Below are 18,785 nucleotides of genomic sequence, written 5' to 3'. Positions count from 1 at the left end.
CCTTCTCTACTAAAGATATTATCCAAGAATTCTATGATATGGTTAGAGGTTATTTTGTCTACCACCTTGACTTCTGGCCATTTCGAAAAATAATCCACTAAAACCACCGCAAAGACCTGTTTAGCAGAAGAAAAATTCAAAGGACCAATAATATCAATTCCTAATTTGCTCCAAGGACACAAGGAATACTCAATAGGTGAAATCCCCACAGATAGAGGCTTGACCGATTTGTCACTTTTAGAACACTGCATACAATCTCTAACCCACCTGTCCACCATACCATCCATGCTAGGCCACCAATAAAATTCTCTCAAACGACGTTTGGTGGAAGACATTCCTAAATGTCCTTCATGTGACAAATTTACTAACTGTTCTCTAACACCTAGAGGTGGAACAATCTTATCACCTCTAATTACGAATCCATGCAAAAACATGAGTTCATCATTCACTTTCCAAAACGAACTCAAATCACCACTCAACTTCCTTTCTTCCGGCCATCCTCTTTGTAAGTACTTTACAACATTTTGTAAAACATCATCTTCCGACATTGCCTTGAACCAAATCTCCTCCGAGATAGCACTCGAACTTATACTTTCCTTCACATCTTCCATAGTATAAGCTACGTCACATTCCTCAGAGGCAATACTTACCCCAGAACACTCATCTAAAGACAACCGAGACATGCAATCCGCATGAACATTCAAACGGCCAGGAATATATACAACTGAACACTGATATTCCTGCAGTTTAGCAGCTAACCTGGCTAAACGAGCAGTCAAAGTTCTACCACCACCAGCCGCTAACATGTTTATCAGAGGTTTATGGTCAGTCCTTAATTGAAACTTTGTCCCCCATAAGAATTGCCTAAAATGCTGCGCAGCCCAGGTACACGCAAGTAATTCCTTTTCAATAGTAGAGTAATTAACCTCCGCTCCTTTTAAAGTTCTTGAGGCATACGAAACAACATACTCCTCCCCAAATTTCTTTTGTAAAAGCACAGCGCCTAAACCAGTGTTACTAGCGTCTACTGCTACTATACATTCCCCACCAATAGTAAAAGGTCTCAAAAACGGAGCCACACAAATCTCATTTTTAAGTGTTTCAAAAGCTAACTTTTGCTCACTTCCCCAGATGAATTTAGCATTTTTCTTCAGTAAATTGCGCAACGGAAACACTTTTGAAGCATAATTCTTAACAAACTTACTGTAAAATTCCGTTAAACCTAAGAATGACAACAATTGATCTTTAGAAGAAGGAGGCGGAGCTTTAGTAATACTAGCCACATGATCTATTTTTGGTTTGATACCCTCTCTTGAAATCTCGTGGCCTAAATATTCCACATTATCTTTTCTGAATTTACATTTGGAAAGCTTAAGCGTTAAACCTTTGCACTGTATGTTATTCAGCACCTTTTTTAGATTGCAATCATGGTCTTCAGAGTCTTTTCCGAAAATCAGAATATCATCCTGAAAGGCTATGGCACCAGGGCAACCTTCCAGGACATCCTTCATGATTCTCTGAAAGACCGAAGCGGCACTAGCCAAACCAAATGGCATCCTCTTATATTGAAACATGCCTTCCGGAGTAATGAAAGCTGTCAAACATTTGGATTGTTCATGTAACACAATCTGGTGGTATGCACTCGCCAAATCAACAGTGGAAAACACACACGCACCAGATAAAGTTGATATCAATTCATGAATGTTGAGTAAAGGATGTCTATCAATCCAAATCTCCTTATTTAAGCTACGGAGATCAACACACAGCCTAAGATCTCCGTTGCCTTTAAGGGAAAGAACCACCGGAGAAACCCATGGGGATGATTCTATAGGTTCTATAACATTCCTTGACACTAGATCCTTCAACATGTCTTTTAACTTGTCACGATATGCTAAGGGAACATTACGGACCCTATGTCTCACAGGAATAGCAGAATCCTTAAGTATTATTTTGTGTTTAAAGTTTGCATATTCCCCAAGTTGATCACTGAACACTTTAGGAAACATTTTTCTAATGTCATCGACACAATCCCCACTAAAAATACTGTATACTGGTGGAGTTGCATTGGGATCTAATTTTATGCCCAATTCTTGTTGATGGGGCCACCCAAGTATAGATACCCCTTTAGTTGCTACATATAGTTTCCCTTTAATGGACTTCCCTTTAAAAGAGAAATTTGTCCAAAAATAACCTTCGAGTGCAATTTTGTGCCCTGAATAACTACCAGGTTTAATATCTGGAGGTAATAATATTCTGTTCTCCCATAGTTTTAAGAAAAGATCCCTACCAATAATGGAGTACCACGCACACGAGTCTATCATCATCATGACCTCTTTTCCATCTATTAGTATGGATCCAGATGGAAACCCTTTACAATTGTTTTCAGAAACACAAGCGATGCAATTAAATTCATTGAACTCTGTAACAATCTCCTCTTCATCACAGGTAATACAATTAACTTTTTGTTGGGACCTACACATTTTTCCAAAATGACCTGGCTTTTTACATTTAACACAAACTTTAGTCCATGCTGGACATCCCTTATAGTTGCCAACATGTTCAAAACTGCCACACCTATAGCAGATCACAGGATTCCTCCTGTTGCTAAATTTATTGTCCTTGACATTTGGATCTCTTCTAAAAAAAACAGGAGGAGTTTTCTTCTGAAAAACCTGAGGCTTCACAACTGAAACTTCAGCTACAGGATCTTGTGCTTTAACGTTGACAATAGAAGGTTGACCTCTGATTTCACTTACAAACTTCTCAGATTGTTCTATGCCTTTAGCAATATTGACCACGGCATTCAAAGAAGATTCAGTGCCTAACCACAACCTCTCTTGTATCTTTTTACTTTTAGTTTTCATCATTATTTGGTCTCTAAGAACTTGCTCGTAATTGATGGTATCAAATGCACAAGAACCAGCAAGAGAACGTAAAGCTGACACATAGTTTTCAATGGATTCATCCTCCTTTTGAGCACGGGAATAAAATTTAAATCTTTCCATCACAATGTTTATTTTCTTCCCGAATCTGGTGCTCATCTTTTTAACTGCTACCTCAAACACATTTACACCCTCAGTGCTCTCGAGAGGAGGTAAATTATCAAATTCTTTGATCCCTTGACCACCTAGACAGTGTCTTAACAAATCCAATTTCCTTTTTGGGGAACAACCTTCCTCCTCTAAAACCTCAACGTAAGCTAAAAACATAGGATACCATAAATCCCATTCCATTTTAGGATCTCCAGCTGCAGGCAAGAAATGTGGTGGTGCCGAAATATTAGACATACTAATAAAACTCCTAGTTGCTTTTACACAAATAAAAAAAAAATATGCAAAATAAAGTTGCTTAGAGTCTTGTTCTTCTTTTTTTTTTTTAAAAAATAAATGAATTTGATTAAGGAAAAAGAAGAAGAAAAAAAATGAAAAATATAAATTTAAATGAAAATGAGAAACGAGACTTCTCTCTTTTTCTTTTAAAACAAAAATAAAATTGTATAAGACAGGTAATAATGTTGCTTGTTGCACGAAATACAGTTGTCGAAATTGATCACAGTATTCGAAACTAGACCAATCCAAGATGGCGGCCAAAAACGCGTGACATCATCACGCTCCCAGCATGCTTTGCTGACTTGGAATCTTCCGTGAGAAGGAAGGCGCGTAATCCAGATGATGTAGAAACTGGTTCCAGATAAGAACGCTGCGGCTAGAGCTAGCTCGAGCGGGTGAGTGTAGTTTTTCAAATTCTTTTCTTGAACAACCGCTACAATCTCCGCAGCCTATACACGCCGGTAATTCCGCCTTAAAACTCCCCAAATTGGTGAAAACACTGCCGCAGGCGCGATCAAAGCGCAGGATGATTCCACACACTGCCGCAGGCGCGATCAAGGCGCAAAACGATTTCACACACTGCCGCAGGCGCAATCAAAGCGCAAAACAGTTTCACACCGTGCAGATCACAAAGATAATGTGAAAGGCACAAGTATTAACTACTCCACAACGCCACTTCCTAAACGAGCGAACAGCCGCAGGTGCAATCAAAACACATAGCATCAATACCTTGAAAACGTCTTCAATAGTGAACGCTGTCCTCCTCTGACTCCCAGTCGTCGCCAGTGTGAAGTAAGCACACGGTTCACAACAAGTGGATTCCAAGTAGATTTATTCCATCAGAGAGGACAACTTAAACAACCACACAGGACGGACTCTAACTGCTAATGAACAGTCAACCCATCATAGAACCTAGAACCCGAGTGATACAATAACACTCCATCATAGAACGTAAGCACAGATAACATGGACACTACAATTACCCTTCATGATGATATATGGGGTGCGTCAACATTGGAAATGTATGAAAGGAAGTGTATACCAACCGTAATATATATGGTATGTATATTTGGGGCTACAGAGATGTTAGAGCCATCCAGGGAGAGGAGAACAGGTTTTGTCTGTTGGGCCCCCCCCCCCTTCAACTTCACACAACAGCTCACCCCTGGAATTAGAGCTGGATTATCTTGAAGACGCTATTAACGTTGCCCCTTTGACCCTTTGGTGCTAATAGTGAAGCTGATCTCGATAAGGTTATTATAAGAGATTGCCTTTCCTGATGTCATTCTCTTAAAATACCATGGTTGAAGTATATTAGAGAATTTTTTTCTGGCCCTTGGTTGTGCCCATTTATTTGTGAACCCTGGGCCATAACAAAAAAAGATAAGTCCTGGGTTCAGAATTGTTTTTTAAATCATAGGCTGGCCTCTAGGGTGGCAGTAGAGGTGCCAAAAATCAGTAGTGTGAGGCAATTGTGTAATTCAGATGTCTGAAGGGATTGCGCCTCATTTATCTGTTGTACAGAATGTTTACCACCGTACAATGTTGACCAGATTTAGATTGGGGTCAATGTGCTGGCTGCTTTGTTTACCATTAGGGCAATATTCCTCCTCAGATATATGTTCTTGCCCATGTGATGGCAAATCACCCCAGTCTTTACTGCCTTTATTAGGTCGGTTTACATTTTCTAAATGCAAAGCTGCTCTCCTGTTTTTTACAACTTAACGATTTGGATTCTTGTTTTTGGGTCGAATGCTTCTTGAAAGGCATCCTGTGTTATTTTAAGGTTGCTATGTTGTGCATGTAATATGTATGATATTAACTACCTGGCTGATTTGTATCTGAGTCGCACTTGTTTTGCACAACGGTAGTGCTTGCCATCTTATTTCTTACTATCCTGCTATATTTTGTACCATTTGTCTTGGGTCCCATTGCCTGCTGTACTGAGGTAGAACAAAAATCTTGCACCCGTTTGATGATGAAATTTCAAAAGTAAGGCTCTTATTATAATATGTTTTTAGTGTTTTTTTCCATTTTTAACCATTCTGTCTGTATTTATACTACTATATCTTATTCATGAATTATTGTGTATCTTTTATGATCCATTTTTGAGATTGAATAAAGATTGAATTGATATATGGGATGAAATCCCTGAAATTCTCATAAGCCTGTGTTCTTGGACTAGGTGTTCTGTCCCTCCCCAAATCTGCCAGATTCCCACAAACACACTCTGATTCAGTTTTTGTGGTTTTTTGGGTTACCTCAGGCTGCACAAAATTCTCTGCAGAGGCTACACATCTCATGTTTATTGGGATGAACTGCGCACACGTGACTGAATATGTTTACTGATGCTTGAAAACTCCAGTCGAGTCAAAACAATGATTCGTGTGGCTTGACGAGTTCCTCACCTTACAAGTCATGCGTACTTGGTATAGTCTGAACTCAGAAAATAAATTTGGGAACTGAGATATCATGGTTTAGTGGGGTATTTTATTGTCTGCTGATGAAGCTGCCTCAAAATACAGAGAAGTGGTAGTGTACATCAAATCGAAATTTGGTATTTAACAGCCTGTCAACATTACTTGCTCATGTTAGCGCTTATTGTTATTTTTAACCTTTATTCCTTAGTTGATGTGAACCTCGGGCCCAATCAAAAAATAAGGATCTCAGGCAGCGGCGGCTCCTCCGCTGTGGCGCAAGGGCGTCGCCTCCCCAAAAAACGTCAGGAAAAGGAAAATAATACGATAATAAACACTTGTATTATTTTTATCTTCCTGACGAGTTTTGGGGCGGGGCCTAGCGCGTGAGAGGTACTGAGGGGAGCGGTTGTGCACTCCCTTCACTGCGCATGATGGCTTGACCGGCCGTCTCAGGCTGGCCAAACCTCCATGCACAGTCGAAGCTCTTCTCAACCCCCAGCAATGCAGCTGGGCTGGAGAGAGCAGGCACAGACTCCCAGTCTGTCCAGTAGCGCAAATTGAGGGCGCTCAGGCCAATCCTGAAGCTGTTGTCATGCGTAAGAACAGCTTCAGGATTGGCCGCAGGGCCCTCTGGGAGCCTGTGTCGCCTGGAGAATAGGAGCAGAAGAGCGTGACGCGGCGGCTGCAGGTACGTTTTTTTTTTTACTCAGCCGCGACCCATATGCCCTCCTTCCTCCCCACCCCCCGCCCACTGCTTGTCTCAGCACACCGGCCGCTACTGATCTAATGAAATATCAGGTACTACAAGAATGATGTTCCAAACTGTTCTTTACTCATACAATGAACCACATTTTCGTTTCATTTCATTTACACATGCTTACCCATCCAGACTTCACCAAATTGTCCTGCACCGAGTTTTTTCAGCAGCCTTAGAGACTCTCTGGGAATTTCCCATTCATCGTAACCCCATTGTGCCTTGGGGTTTGCTGAAGGGCAAGGGACTGTCAGCATGTGGCATAAGCCATCCGAATTTCCTGACATGAAGGAAAATAATATATATTCAGATTTCACTGTTTATGTCTGAGTAATGGAGAAAATAGAAACAAAACATAGCATAGCACCACAGCAACGAAGGGAGACACAAATTTCACACGATTGTACTTACCCTAATTATTGGAACACTTGAGAGTGTCAGCTGGGAATATTTTAAATGACAACAGAGAGAAGGGGTCTGGGTGACTGGGCCACGTATTCACTATTACCAATAGAATGAAGTTGGATAAAGTATTTGGGAATGTATATTTCATAAACCCCGTTCAGACATGGGAAGGCAATGTGGGCCCACTGACGGAGAAGCGTAGAAGGGATATTCTACATTGGGCTACCATCGACAAAACTACTCTCTGCCTCCCTTTCACTTGCCCATACTCCCCGCATCTACCAAAGCTGAAATGGAGGACGCTTCTTCTCTCACATCACAACACAGACCTGGAACAGCCTCCCCACGCACCTCCAGACCATCACCTCACTTCTGGAATTTCAAATGGCCCTCAAGACCTGGCTGTTCAAATAAGCCTTCTGGGCCTGCAAGCGGCTATCGGGTGATTAGCCGTGATTTATATATCCTGATTGATTGACAAATTTTATACATTGGACTAAATTCCTGATATTCCTCAAGTTCACAGTTGCACCGTTTAAATGTGTTGCTCTCCCTAGGATGCCGTGCAAAACATTCCCCCAAAACATATCAATTTTTTTTTAATCATCTAGCTTCCACGGTTAAGCCGCTTTAACATGCAACTGGGCCCAAAGAGTCAGCATGGCTAAATGTTGCAAATTGTTGTTTGATGGCGGCCCCGGAATGGGTAAGCCAGTGACACACCAGAGGTGTAAAAGCAGCCACCGCAGTGCGGGGGGGGGGCGCCTCCGCACAGTAGACTGACTGGGTCTGGGACTGCAGTTGTATGTATGTATGTATGTAGGGGGTGGGTCGGGATGGGGGGGCATGTACTTTGCAGGGGGGCCCCCTCAAGTTTTGTTATGTGTGGCACACTATTGAGCATCCCATCTGGTAGTGTATAATGAATGGGTTTTTGATACGTGGCCAGACCCAGCGTACACTAGTGAAAGGTGTGCAATTGTAATCTGACGCATTATCTGCATGGGGACATCTGACACGGTTGTGCCTCCTGCTACGAACGCAATGTTTAAAGTGTGGATTGACTCCCGCCAGGAGATGGGATGGGATAAGAAATCAACACAACAAACGCCATTGTGGGTGCAATGCTCCTACACATGTAACAGACTTAGAGGGTTACATGGGATACAATACGCTAGAGGATACTGCATTGGGGTACGTTATCCAGATAATCAAACTCAAATACTCTTAGCTCTAAACAAGGACTTTGCATTTCTGAAGTACCAGTTCTTCCGCTACCTACAACTCAAAAACACACAGATACTATACATGACCCACTGTGACAACCTTCCAGAATCAGCTCAGTAGAGGTCCTCTTTCTTACAAAAAGATATCGGGAATTTACAGGATTTTACTCATAGGCACACCAGAAGCATGTCTGCATTGTAACAATCATGTGGTCTATCAGAACCTATACAATGGTGCACTCTAAGCTCTCTCTGGCTGTCTGTCACTTCAGTGCAGTATACAGGTCCATCGTTAGAGCTCTTTTGATGTCTTAGTAAACAGTGCATGTTGATAATTGTGGACTGTTGAGCTTCATTTACAGTGAATAACAGTGCCTTAGAGGCCATCCACATACCTGTTTGTTGAGGAATTGATCACCGCCCATTTCAAACTGAAGGGACTCTCTAATTTCTTTTCACTTGAGCGGGCGCACCGAGTTCCGGGTGGCAGGCCGAAACCCGGGGCCCCCCCCCCCACGACCCCTGCTCGCTAGGCTTTTCAACTTCCGCGACAGAGATGTTATCCTGCAGCGCGCCCGGTTGGTGCCACCGGTGGAATACCAGAACAGCCGTATTACCTTTTTCCCAGACTTCACCCTCAGGGTACAGCGACAGCAGCGCAGCTTCCTGGACGTAAACAAGGCACTTCGAGACAGGGACTAAAGTATGCCATGCTGTTCCCCGCCAAGCTGAGGGTGGAATCGGGGGAGAGAGCCTGGTTTTTCACCACCCCTGAGGAGGCCTGGGACTGGCTTGACAGATGGCGCAAGGCTGGCCGGAACGACAACCACTCCCAGGGTGCGGGAGTGGACGAGGAAGCCCGAGACTCCAGCGGAGGCCCACCACCCCGGGGGCAGGATTAGATGACAGGAGGCTTCGAATAATTGGTCTGTATGCTTACTTTTTCGGGGGTGAAGGGTTTATACGCCGACTGATGGTTGAGTTAGGGCAGCATCTCCCCTAAATGTAACGGACCTGTCGACCGAACTGCGGCAAGCTCTCATTGGAGACTTTGTTGATGTGGACTTTTTGTGATTCTCCATCATCCCCTAATATTTTTGTAGAAGCTACGAAGCAATCTATGGGCTTTGGTTGCTGCTCCTGGAATTTCTTTATTACTTGACTGTGATTATCATTTGCCAATCTTCAGGGACGCGTGCTCGGTTAGGCTACACGTTCCCCCACGTTTCAAAGTTTTTGAAGGGTGGGTGACAGGCACTCTGCTAGGTTGGGGGGTGGGAGGTTTTGAGACCGCCAAGCAGGGAGGCAGGGAGGGGGTATTAAGTAATGTTTTTTGGGACTGTGGGGAGGTGGGGGGATGGTAGTTTTGTTTGTGTTGTGGTTTTTTTGTTGTGCAGACATGACATATTTGATTGGTCGCAGGTAAATGCAGATGATGGTCGGTATTCTTGGTGTACTCATTGTTGCGAATAGTATGGGGTACGTTAACGTCTCTCCCCGAGGGCTTTCTCAAGTGCTACTCTCTAGATTTCCATGTATCCTCACAGTTGTGTAATGGACACGGCGACTAGACAGAAGTTAAAGTTGGTATCCTGGAACGTAAACAGGTTGGGTGACAAGATTAAGAGAGGTGTGGTTCTCCAATTCCTCAAGCGACATTCGCCAGATATTGTTCTCTTGCAAGAGACCCACCTGCTGGGGAATGCATGTAAGGCCCTGTCACGGTGAGGCTTTCAGTTAGCAGCCCACTCCGCTTTCGGCTCTGGCTCCCGGGGGTGGGCATCTTAATCCATAAATCATTCCCCTGACTGTAGACTTGGTCAGCACTGACCCCCTGGGTAGATTTGCTGCCATTTCTAGGATCTGGTAGGGGATGAAACTTAATCTTGTCTCTGTGTACATACCACCAGGCTTACATACACAGGCCTTCATTGATCTAGGCGATCTCCTCCTGGACTTACCGGACGGGAGGCTGTTGATTGGGAGCGATTTTAACTCCATTGTCTCTGCCTCCTAGACCGCTGGCCCCAGAGGGACTTGCAGCCCTCTGCAAGTGGATCCATAGTTTTCTAGAGGCACCTGCATCCTGGAGAACTCCAATAAACTTATTTTTCTGGACCTCACCATAGTATGTCACGCATAGACTACGTGTTAACACTCACGCATCAACTTCACACTGTCAAAGACATACAACATTTGGCTAGAGGGATCTCTGAGCATTCACCTGTTCAGAAGTGGGTGAACCCACGATTGGCCGGGTGGCGCCGATTAACTCCTGGTATCTCACGACCCCCACGATCAGGGATAAGGTCTTGGGTGAGTCGAATCTTTACTTTCAGGAGAATGGGTTAGCTCGTCCGCCGTACTCTGGGAGGCCTACAAGGCTGTTATTTGGGGGGTTGTGTTGGGCCAAGTTGCTGGGCAGCATAGAGAGAGGGAAGCGGACATGGTGCGCTTAGAGGGAGAAATTCTGGATTTAGAAAACGCAATTCGGATACAAGACTCAGAGGAGGTACGTCAGAAGCTCCGTATAAAAACCAAGGAGTTCTCCGACCTCGCTACGGAAGCAGCCGAGATGCACTACAGGGCCACGCTCAGTAAGATCTACGATGTGGGCAATAAGGCAGGCAAGTTGCTGGCCTGGTTGGACCATCGGGATGGGGCGCAGCGTGTTGTGGTCGAGATTGCAATTCACTGCACCACAAGACATCGCAGACGCCTTTGGACGATACTATCAATCACTCTATTCTTCCCACACGACATACACGGAGGAGGAGGCTTCCTCTCTCCTACGCGATATTAAGATGCCATCCCTCACTGAGGAAGAGCGCTCCGACCTAGACCTCGATATCACAGTGGTTGAAGTTGAAAAAGCCATACATTTACACGGAGGGAAAGCGTTGGGCCCCAATGGGATCCCTGTAGAATTATTCAAGCTCACGGCAACCACGACTGCACCCTTTCTTACCGATATGTATCGAGAAAGTAAAAAGGAAGGTATCCTTCCTGAAGATCAAAGACTGGCCAACACTGTTGTCATTCATATAGCGGGCAAGCCTGCTAACCAGTGTTCGTCTTATAGGCCCATTTCATTGCTTAATTGTGAAGCCAAAATCCTCAGGTCCTGCCACCCATTTGCTTCGGGTCCTCACCCGCTTGGAACACCCAGACCAGTCTGGGTTTATGCCTGCGAGAAATACATCCCTCAACCTGTGCAGGCTCCACGGAGTACTGTGCCAGGTGGATACAATCAGAGAGGATGCTGTTGTATTATCCCTGGACGCTGCATCAGCAATCGACACCATCGAGTGGCCATACATGTTTGCTGTGCTCTGAAAACTGTGTTTCGGCCCTGAGTTTATCAACTGGGTGCGACTTCTGTATCGTAAACCGCTGGCACAAGTAATTGTCAACAATAGGAAATCCCCTGTCTTTCTTCTCAGCAGGGGCACCAGACAGGGTTGCCCCCTGTCGCCGCTTCTTTTCACTCTGGAGCCTTTGGCGACATGGATCCGCCAGGGTACCCGTAGGGTGTTAGTTGCGCTATATAAACGCTGATAATAATAATAATAAAAAGGACCCCGCCATCAGGGGCCTTAGATGGACATCTAGTTGGGAGGACCGCATATCGTTATATGCGGACGACATTCTGCTTTATTTGGCCTCCCCAACGGCGTCTCTCAATGTGGTCCTGGACATATTCCGAGTTTTCGGAAGGTTCGCAGGATACACAATCAATTGGTCTAAATCAGTGCTCTATGTCCTCTTTGGACAGCGGCCTTTGCTTCCTCGGGGTTGCCAACCGACGGAGGCTGCGGAGGGCTTCAAATACCTAGGGATCTGAGTTTCTAAAGATCTATCTAGATTCCATGATAATAATCTCCTACCGCCGCTAATGCACCTCAAATCTGATGTCCAACACTGAAGGTTGCTCCCGTTGACTCTCCTGGGACGCGCAGCCCATTTCAAGATGATGTGCCTTCCCAGACTTTTATATGCATTACAAAACACCCCACTCCCAGTCGTCGCTTCGTGTTTCAGAGAACTTGATGGCACTGTTCGAGAACTGCTATGGGAAGGCAAACCCCCACGCATCGCTACACACAAACTTACACTGGAACGGTTTGACGGGGGCATTGGGCTCCCGGACACCAAGAGGTATTATTAGAGCTTGCAGCAATTAACCAATGCACCTATAGACCGCAAGATGATCCAGCCTTTCGGATCGATAGGTGGCTCCTCCCGGGGGGCAGCTTCGAGGGTGCGTTATATACTCAATCTTTGAAGCCTGCCTTGTCTGGCCCGACCGAGCACGCTGTGCAAGTGTGCTAAGAGACAAATAGGAGCTTGGGCTGGGAGGGTAAGCTCACACAAGCCACACCACTATGGCACTGTGAGCAGTTGGGTGGGCTGTTTCGCTCAAAGGGTTTCGATAAATGGGACCACATTGGCATCTTCAAGGTGGGGGACCTATGGAAATCGGGCAAAGTGGTTCCCTTTTCCCGACTACAACAGGATTATGAACTGGCCAAGTATGAGTATTTCCGATACCTTCAGATCAGACATGCCCTGCATGCAGTTCTCCCAGGGGTGGCGCCCTCCCTGAGTCCTCCCCACTTGAAGATAGGATCCTAGACGGTGACTTACCAAAAAAAGCCATATCCCTTATTTATAAAATACGTATTAATAATATGGCGGACCCCCTGACCCGCTTGAGAAGTAAATGGGATCACGATGTCATGAGTTTAGACGATGAGGAATGGCAGGCGGCGGTGGCCTCCCCTCGTGAAGTGGCCATTTCCTCCTAGCTCCGATTGGTCCAGCTAAATCTTCTCCACAGGTCATATTTGTCGGGGCCCTTGCTGGGCCGCATGGGTTACACCCATGATAGTGGCTGTGTGCGACAATGTGGGCAAGAGGGCACCTTTATCCACGTTCTCTGGGAATGCGCAGCGATACAGCAATATTAGGAAAGGGTGGTCCGCAGGATGGAGGAGGCATTGGGGCAATAGATTCAGTGTAATATTAAACTGACATTGTTGAACATTTGGGACCCTACAGACTTGAACGCCAAGGAGAGACTGTGGGTCACACTGGGCCTCATGGTAGCTAAACGGAATATTGCGAGGCTGTGGAGAGCCCAGAGCCCACCAAAGATTGTTGATTGGGCCAAGGGTATGGACCGGTGCATGGCAACGGAAAAATCCATTTATGGATCCCAAGGGTGCCCGAAAAAATGGATGCAAATATGGGGCCATGGAATGCTTACGGGGGGGGGGGGAAATTTGTGAACCACCAAGAGTCAGAGATGATATCACTGCAGGAATTTGAAAATGTGTGTTAAATGTTGTCAACCCAATGTTATGATATGTCCACTTTGAGGACCCATTATTGGGAATGACCTAAGCTGGAAAACTGCTAACTGCTTATTATTGCCTTGTAACTGTGACATGTCTTGTCTATTAATAAAAAGAGTTTAAAAAAAAAATCAGTGCCTTAGAGGTCAGGAGAGAGGAGAATTATTAGAGCCTTAGGGATATTTCAATTCTGAGCATTGCAGGTTAACTTTTAAATGAAAAAGATTAAAACGATAATGTAAACATGCACAATGGACATTACATCTTTTCTTATATATTTTCATCAGGCTTTATATTTTCAGCAGTCTGGAATATGTCTAAACAACTATGAGTCTAGACATATTCTAAAAAACATAAGAACTGGACCCAAAATCTTTTTTTCCCCAGCAGCCTGTCATGGTGCCGGGGTTGTGGAATATCGAGGCTCTCTTGACTCCACCTCATGCCTCTTTATTCCACCGCCCTACACTTCCAGACTCCATATCTTACTATTGCAGATGTTTTTCAGCCCTGCCTTCTCTCTTTCCCACCGTTTTGGTATATTTCTTCTCTCACTTCTTCCTCCCATTTCTGCCTACCTCTCTCATATTCTGGGCAAAATCCCTCGAAAAATAAGTGCCAGTGTCTTCCACCTGCTGGCACTGGCACAAATTAAGCAGTGCTTCGATAACATACTGATACACCTGTTCCGTGCTGGAGGAATTTAAACAAAGCGCATTGAGCAACCTCCACATGCCACACAACACTATCTTTTTCATTATGCAGAATTTACCTACATCTGCCTCTTTCATAGCCCCAAAACTAGATATGTCTGAGACTCCCAAGCGGGGGAGGTCAGGGGTGTGTAGCGACTGACCCCAATGAAGTCAAAAAGGTGAACAATTTAAAAGCAGGTATGAGGGCCAAGTCGGAGGGAAGCCCTATGTAGTTCCCTTCCCCCAAATAAAGTGCACCAGTTGAAGGAACATTGACAAGAATATTGTGCCAGTTGAGACGTTTCAAGGCACTTTCCAAGCTGGTAATTCAACTAACTGACATGTTATATGTTTCTATATTCACAATGGGGTCTACAAACGTCACAATACTATCTAAATCCGGGCCCGGAAGTCGATTTCAACACGCATAATGAATGAAAACGCAGTGACAGGTTTTGTTTCCTCTCAAAAATGCCCCCACCGGTGCCAAGCGGAAGCAGGCTGCGGGCGCACACTGCCAACACCTACTCGAATAATGCTGCACCAGGTCTGGCAGGGCAGGGAAGGTGAGCCGAGGCGAGATGTAGTACCCTCCATGGTCCAGCGCCCGGATCTGGTAGTGTTTGATGACGCCACCGTGGGCCGTGTTCGCATCCCTCACGGACAGCGACAGGGCACCTGAAAAACAAACACAGGGGGAAATGCATCGTACTTGTCGCCGGGTTGACATTAAAATATTACTCAAAATAAATGAATGAACAGAAAGATAGCGACAGGATTGAAACAGGGGTAAGGAACTATTGTAACGTACACACCAGAATGCATCCGTTTTGTGAGCTGGCTTGGAAGTGAAGGCTTCTGATCAGCAAGTATTGTATTTGTTCATCAATTCTTTTTTCAGGTTTGCTGTACTATTGTGTTAATCTAATGTAATGTCTTTGGATCCTTCTATGTATGAAATTTTATTCTGAAACGTACTGATTTGATTTTGGGCCTGGTTACAATAGTGGTCGGACGAGCTTCTGATCGCCATAGTCGCAGGAATGGAACCGACCGACATGTAGTCGGCAGCTCCGCCCACAAATTACGAAGCGACCGCAGTGTAGGCAGCCGGAAAATGCCTTTTTCCTTTGAGGCCTGTGCTGCGGTCTGGAAAAGGACCGCAACACAAGCCGCAATAGAAAAAGTCATTTTGCAAACATCCATGCACCGCGTGCCATGCACCATGTGGTGCCTGACACACAGTGCATGGATGTTTCAGGGGGCACCACATGTGCCCCCTTGACCCCATAGCGAAGGTGCATGGGGGCCCTGCTAGGGGCCCCCAAAGTCCCTTTCAGTCTGCCTTTACATGGCGGTTAGACCGCCATGTAAAGGCAGAGGAAAAAGGACCGCCCTATTGCAGCGATTATGGTCTGACCGATGACCTGACGGCCTCCTTGAGCCTGTCGGAGGCATCGGTCGGTCCCTCAGACTGCTGCGCTCCAACCGACCGTATCATTATGCAGCGGTCCAACCGCAATCCTGGCTGTCGGTCGGACCGCCGCCGAATGCCTGTCGGTGGCAGTCTGCCCGACATCCTAATCGGGCCCTTAATTACATTTTATTTTGCTCATCAATACATCAATAGCATGTATACATAGTAAGTCTATGAGTAGTCAAAGCAGTTTACTTGAAACCATAAACTATAAAATAATAAAAAACATATTTCTTTTTCTAAAAGAGAGCTCACGTTGGACGTGCTTTTTTAGTGTCTCTTATCACTGGGTAAACAACAGTGCCCTCTACAGATATTCACCGCTAGCAAACCCTGCATAAGGAGAAATCAGATGTACTAACTAAAATAGGATTGTGAACTCAAACCAAATCCGTATTTGGGAAGGGGTGTGTTGTAGGCGTCCCTAGCAAATACCAAATTGGTATGATTTGCAGCAATGTTTTGCAACCAAAACCGGTGGCTAAAAGATTGAATAATTACTGACTCCCGAATTGGGGTGGTAATGCATACGCAAAAAGGGAAGCATAAATTAAAAATAAAAGTTATTTGGCAAGTAGGCAGTGGTCTAGGGAAGCACAGCCAACTCTCAAACTAACTTTAGTTTTTTTTTTTTTAATGTAGCCTAGTTTCCCTTTAAGTAAGTTAGGCTGCATTTTATTTTTAAGAATCGGTTACTTCATTAAAAAGCAATCACAGACATGGGTTTGCTGACCCAGCAGGCCACCGTTCCTGTGATGGCCTCAAAGTGTAAGAGGTCGCAATTTGCAATCTACTTGATTAATATTTATGAGGTAAAGCACATCACAAACCACAAAAATTTGGAATTTTACAAACCAAAGTACAAGTAGATAGGTCAGTTTGTAAAATTATATAATAATCCCAAAAATACTGATCGCAATTTGCGAACCGTGTTTTGCAACCAGATCTTCGATCATCTGGCCCATAGTTACTTGAATCATCACGTGTTGCACAGATTGTTTTAGGATGCTTGTTAACTGTATGACTTGTTCTCTTTTTGTGGCATTTCAATCCCAGTAAAGGCTAAATAAGCTACACTAGGTCTCAGTAAATTTTACGTTACTGTGTTTATTGAGCGCGTTAATACCTATACAGGTATCATGGCACTAAAAGACAGCTAAAGACACTAACCTCAAATAGCAGTAATCCGAGAAAGTGGCAGACATGGCCATAGGGTAATTACTGTCTATATAGCCAAGTCTTCAATGCCTTCCTGAAGTGAAGAAGTACAGACTTTTTTTGTTTGTGGCATGGGAGGCGAGGCAGAGTGTTCCCTGATTGAGCAGCTGGCACTGAAAACGCCCTGCCTCCATCCCGAACCTGATAAAGTCTAGGCACAGACAGGAGGAACACACCATGAGAGCAAACAAGGCAACCAGGCATATGGATGCTAAATGTATTCCTTAGGTAGAATAGACCGGAGTGATGGGCGGCCATATGTAGTAGGCAGAGAGACTCAAGTATGGCTCTTTTTGCCGCGGGAGCCAAGCGACGTTTCAATGGCAGAGGAGGCAGAGGCATAGATAGCCCATCTAAGAGCTAATTATGCACCTGCATTTTAAAGTGCAGAAGCTTCTTCAACACAACCAAAGGGACTCCCAAGAAAAGGAAGCTACAATAGCTGAGACAACTAAAACTAGTCGCCTGGACCACAATTCGGAGGGCTTGTGTAGGAAGGCGTGGGATAATCTTCCTCACCCACAGCAGGAGAAGGCAGGTGGGAGTCAGATGGTTAGCTTGTTTTTCCAATTACAAATTATCCTCCCAGAAGAAACCAAGATTCTTTATTGTCTTTACTGGGCAAAGACAGTAAATCTGTGTAAATACAGTAAATCCTCCATGATCTGTACACAAACGTGGGAGAGTACCCTGTCCGCCAAACTTACGTTCCACCGGCTCTATGTAGAGTCGGGATCGTTGCCTTGTTTCTGCTGGCGGTGTCCCACTTGCTCTGCCAGTGGAAACCTAACACCAACAGAGAAAAGGTGTTTGGGTTTGTTGCAGTAATTACACCAGTCCATCTGCCCTATTTAGAGTGGATAGTCTGATGTACTCTTTTTCTGTTTGGCTCACTAGAGGGTGTGGCATAACAGCCAGTGCTGCTGACTGTGGAACTGGGGAAACGGGTTCGAGTCTCGGCATCAGCTCAACAGCCTGTGATTCCTATCAAATCACTGAATCTCCCTGTGCCTACAAAACAAAAATGAATGTGTCCTTGTGTAATGTAAGTGGTGCTCTTGATAAGTGTTCCATTACCTTTGGGTCGAGTTCATGCTATATAAAACTGCAAAAAAAGAAAACCTAGGTAAAGCCTGGCAGTCCTGAACAGCAAAAGAAGAATTACTCTCACAACTTTGGAGAAAACTCCCAGGGTGTCAAGTTTATTAGCATTTTGTTGTAGAAAATAGTTTGTTTTTCTAAAACAAAAACATGTGCAGAGAGGTGGCATGAAACATGGCGGCTGCTCACCAAACTTTCAGTGCCTTCAGAGGAGCGGCTGTGGTTGGAGCTCCTTTGAAAGCAAAGAGATCTCTGCGAGGCCGGTGGAGCTCTCTAAATATGGTGGAGGATAGTCCACCAAGGTGGTGGTGGCAATGACCTCCACCACCCTGGCAGACGGCGGTCTGCCGGCCAAACACTAAATGAGGCCCTATGTATTTATATGTAACCTGATGTTGAGGTACAGTTAGCTTAACAGTAGAAGACTATCTACTATTCTATACAATTCATGTATATTGGGGTTCTACTGAAAACGTTTGTCAGGGCCTACAATAAAGCAATGACGAATGGATGTAAATGCTTTTCATTTGAAAGAATAATATGGTGTGGTGTCTCATCATGTGCTGAAGAAGTAGTAGTAAGAGATTAGCACCCTCAAATAAATGCAACACAATTAGCTATATGGAAAAAACATTATTCATGTCACTCTTGCATCCCTATTTTATCCTTCTAGTCTAATACCTTTACTCTTTAATTTAAAGGATAAAAGAGGAACTACAAGTCTCAGAATTCCAAGCAAAACAAACTGGTTAAACTAATCATACTTGACATAGGACAGCCAAGCATCAGTGCATGAAAACCCT

At 44.7% G+C, this 18,785-nt stretch overlaps 1 protein-coding gene across 2 annotated transcripts in view; it reads right to left on the bottom strand.

The window, feature by feature from the left end:
* Nucleotides 1–18,785, bottom strand: part of BLK (BLK proto-oncogene, Src family tyrosine kinase) — a 608,293-nt gene that overhangs the window by 75,622 nt on the left and 513,886 nt on the right. For both annotated transcript variants that reach the window (XM_085610428.1, XM_085610427.1), the window contains 2 exons: nt 14,715–14,864; nt 6,631–6,783 (listed from right to left, as the gene is read on the bottom strand). In XM_085610428.1, the coding sequence (XP_085466554.1) occupies nt 6,631–6,783; nt 14,715–14,864 (303 nt within the window). The remainder of the gene's footprint in view (nt 1–6,630; nt 6,784–14,714; nt 14,865–18,785) is intronic.

This window comes from Triturus cristatus, chromosome 6, assembly GCF_964204655.1.
Source record: "Triturus cristatus chromosome 6, aTriCri1.1, whole genome shotgun sequence".
NCBI lineage: Eukaryota > Metazoa > Chordata > Amphibia > Caudata > Salamandridae > Triturus > Triturus cristatus.
The sequence above is the reverse complement of the archived record's forward strand: the minus strand, read 5'-3'. Positions and strand labels throughout refer to the sequence as shown.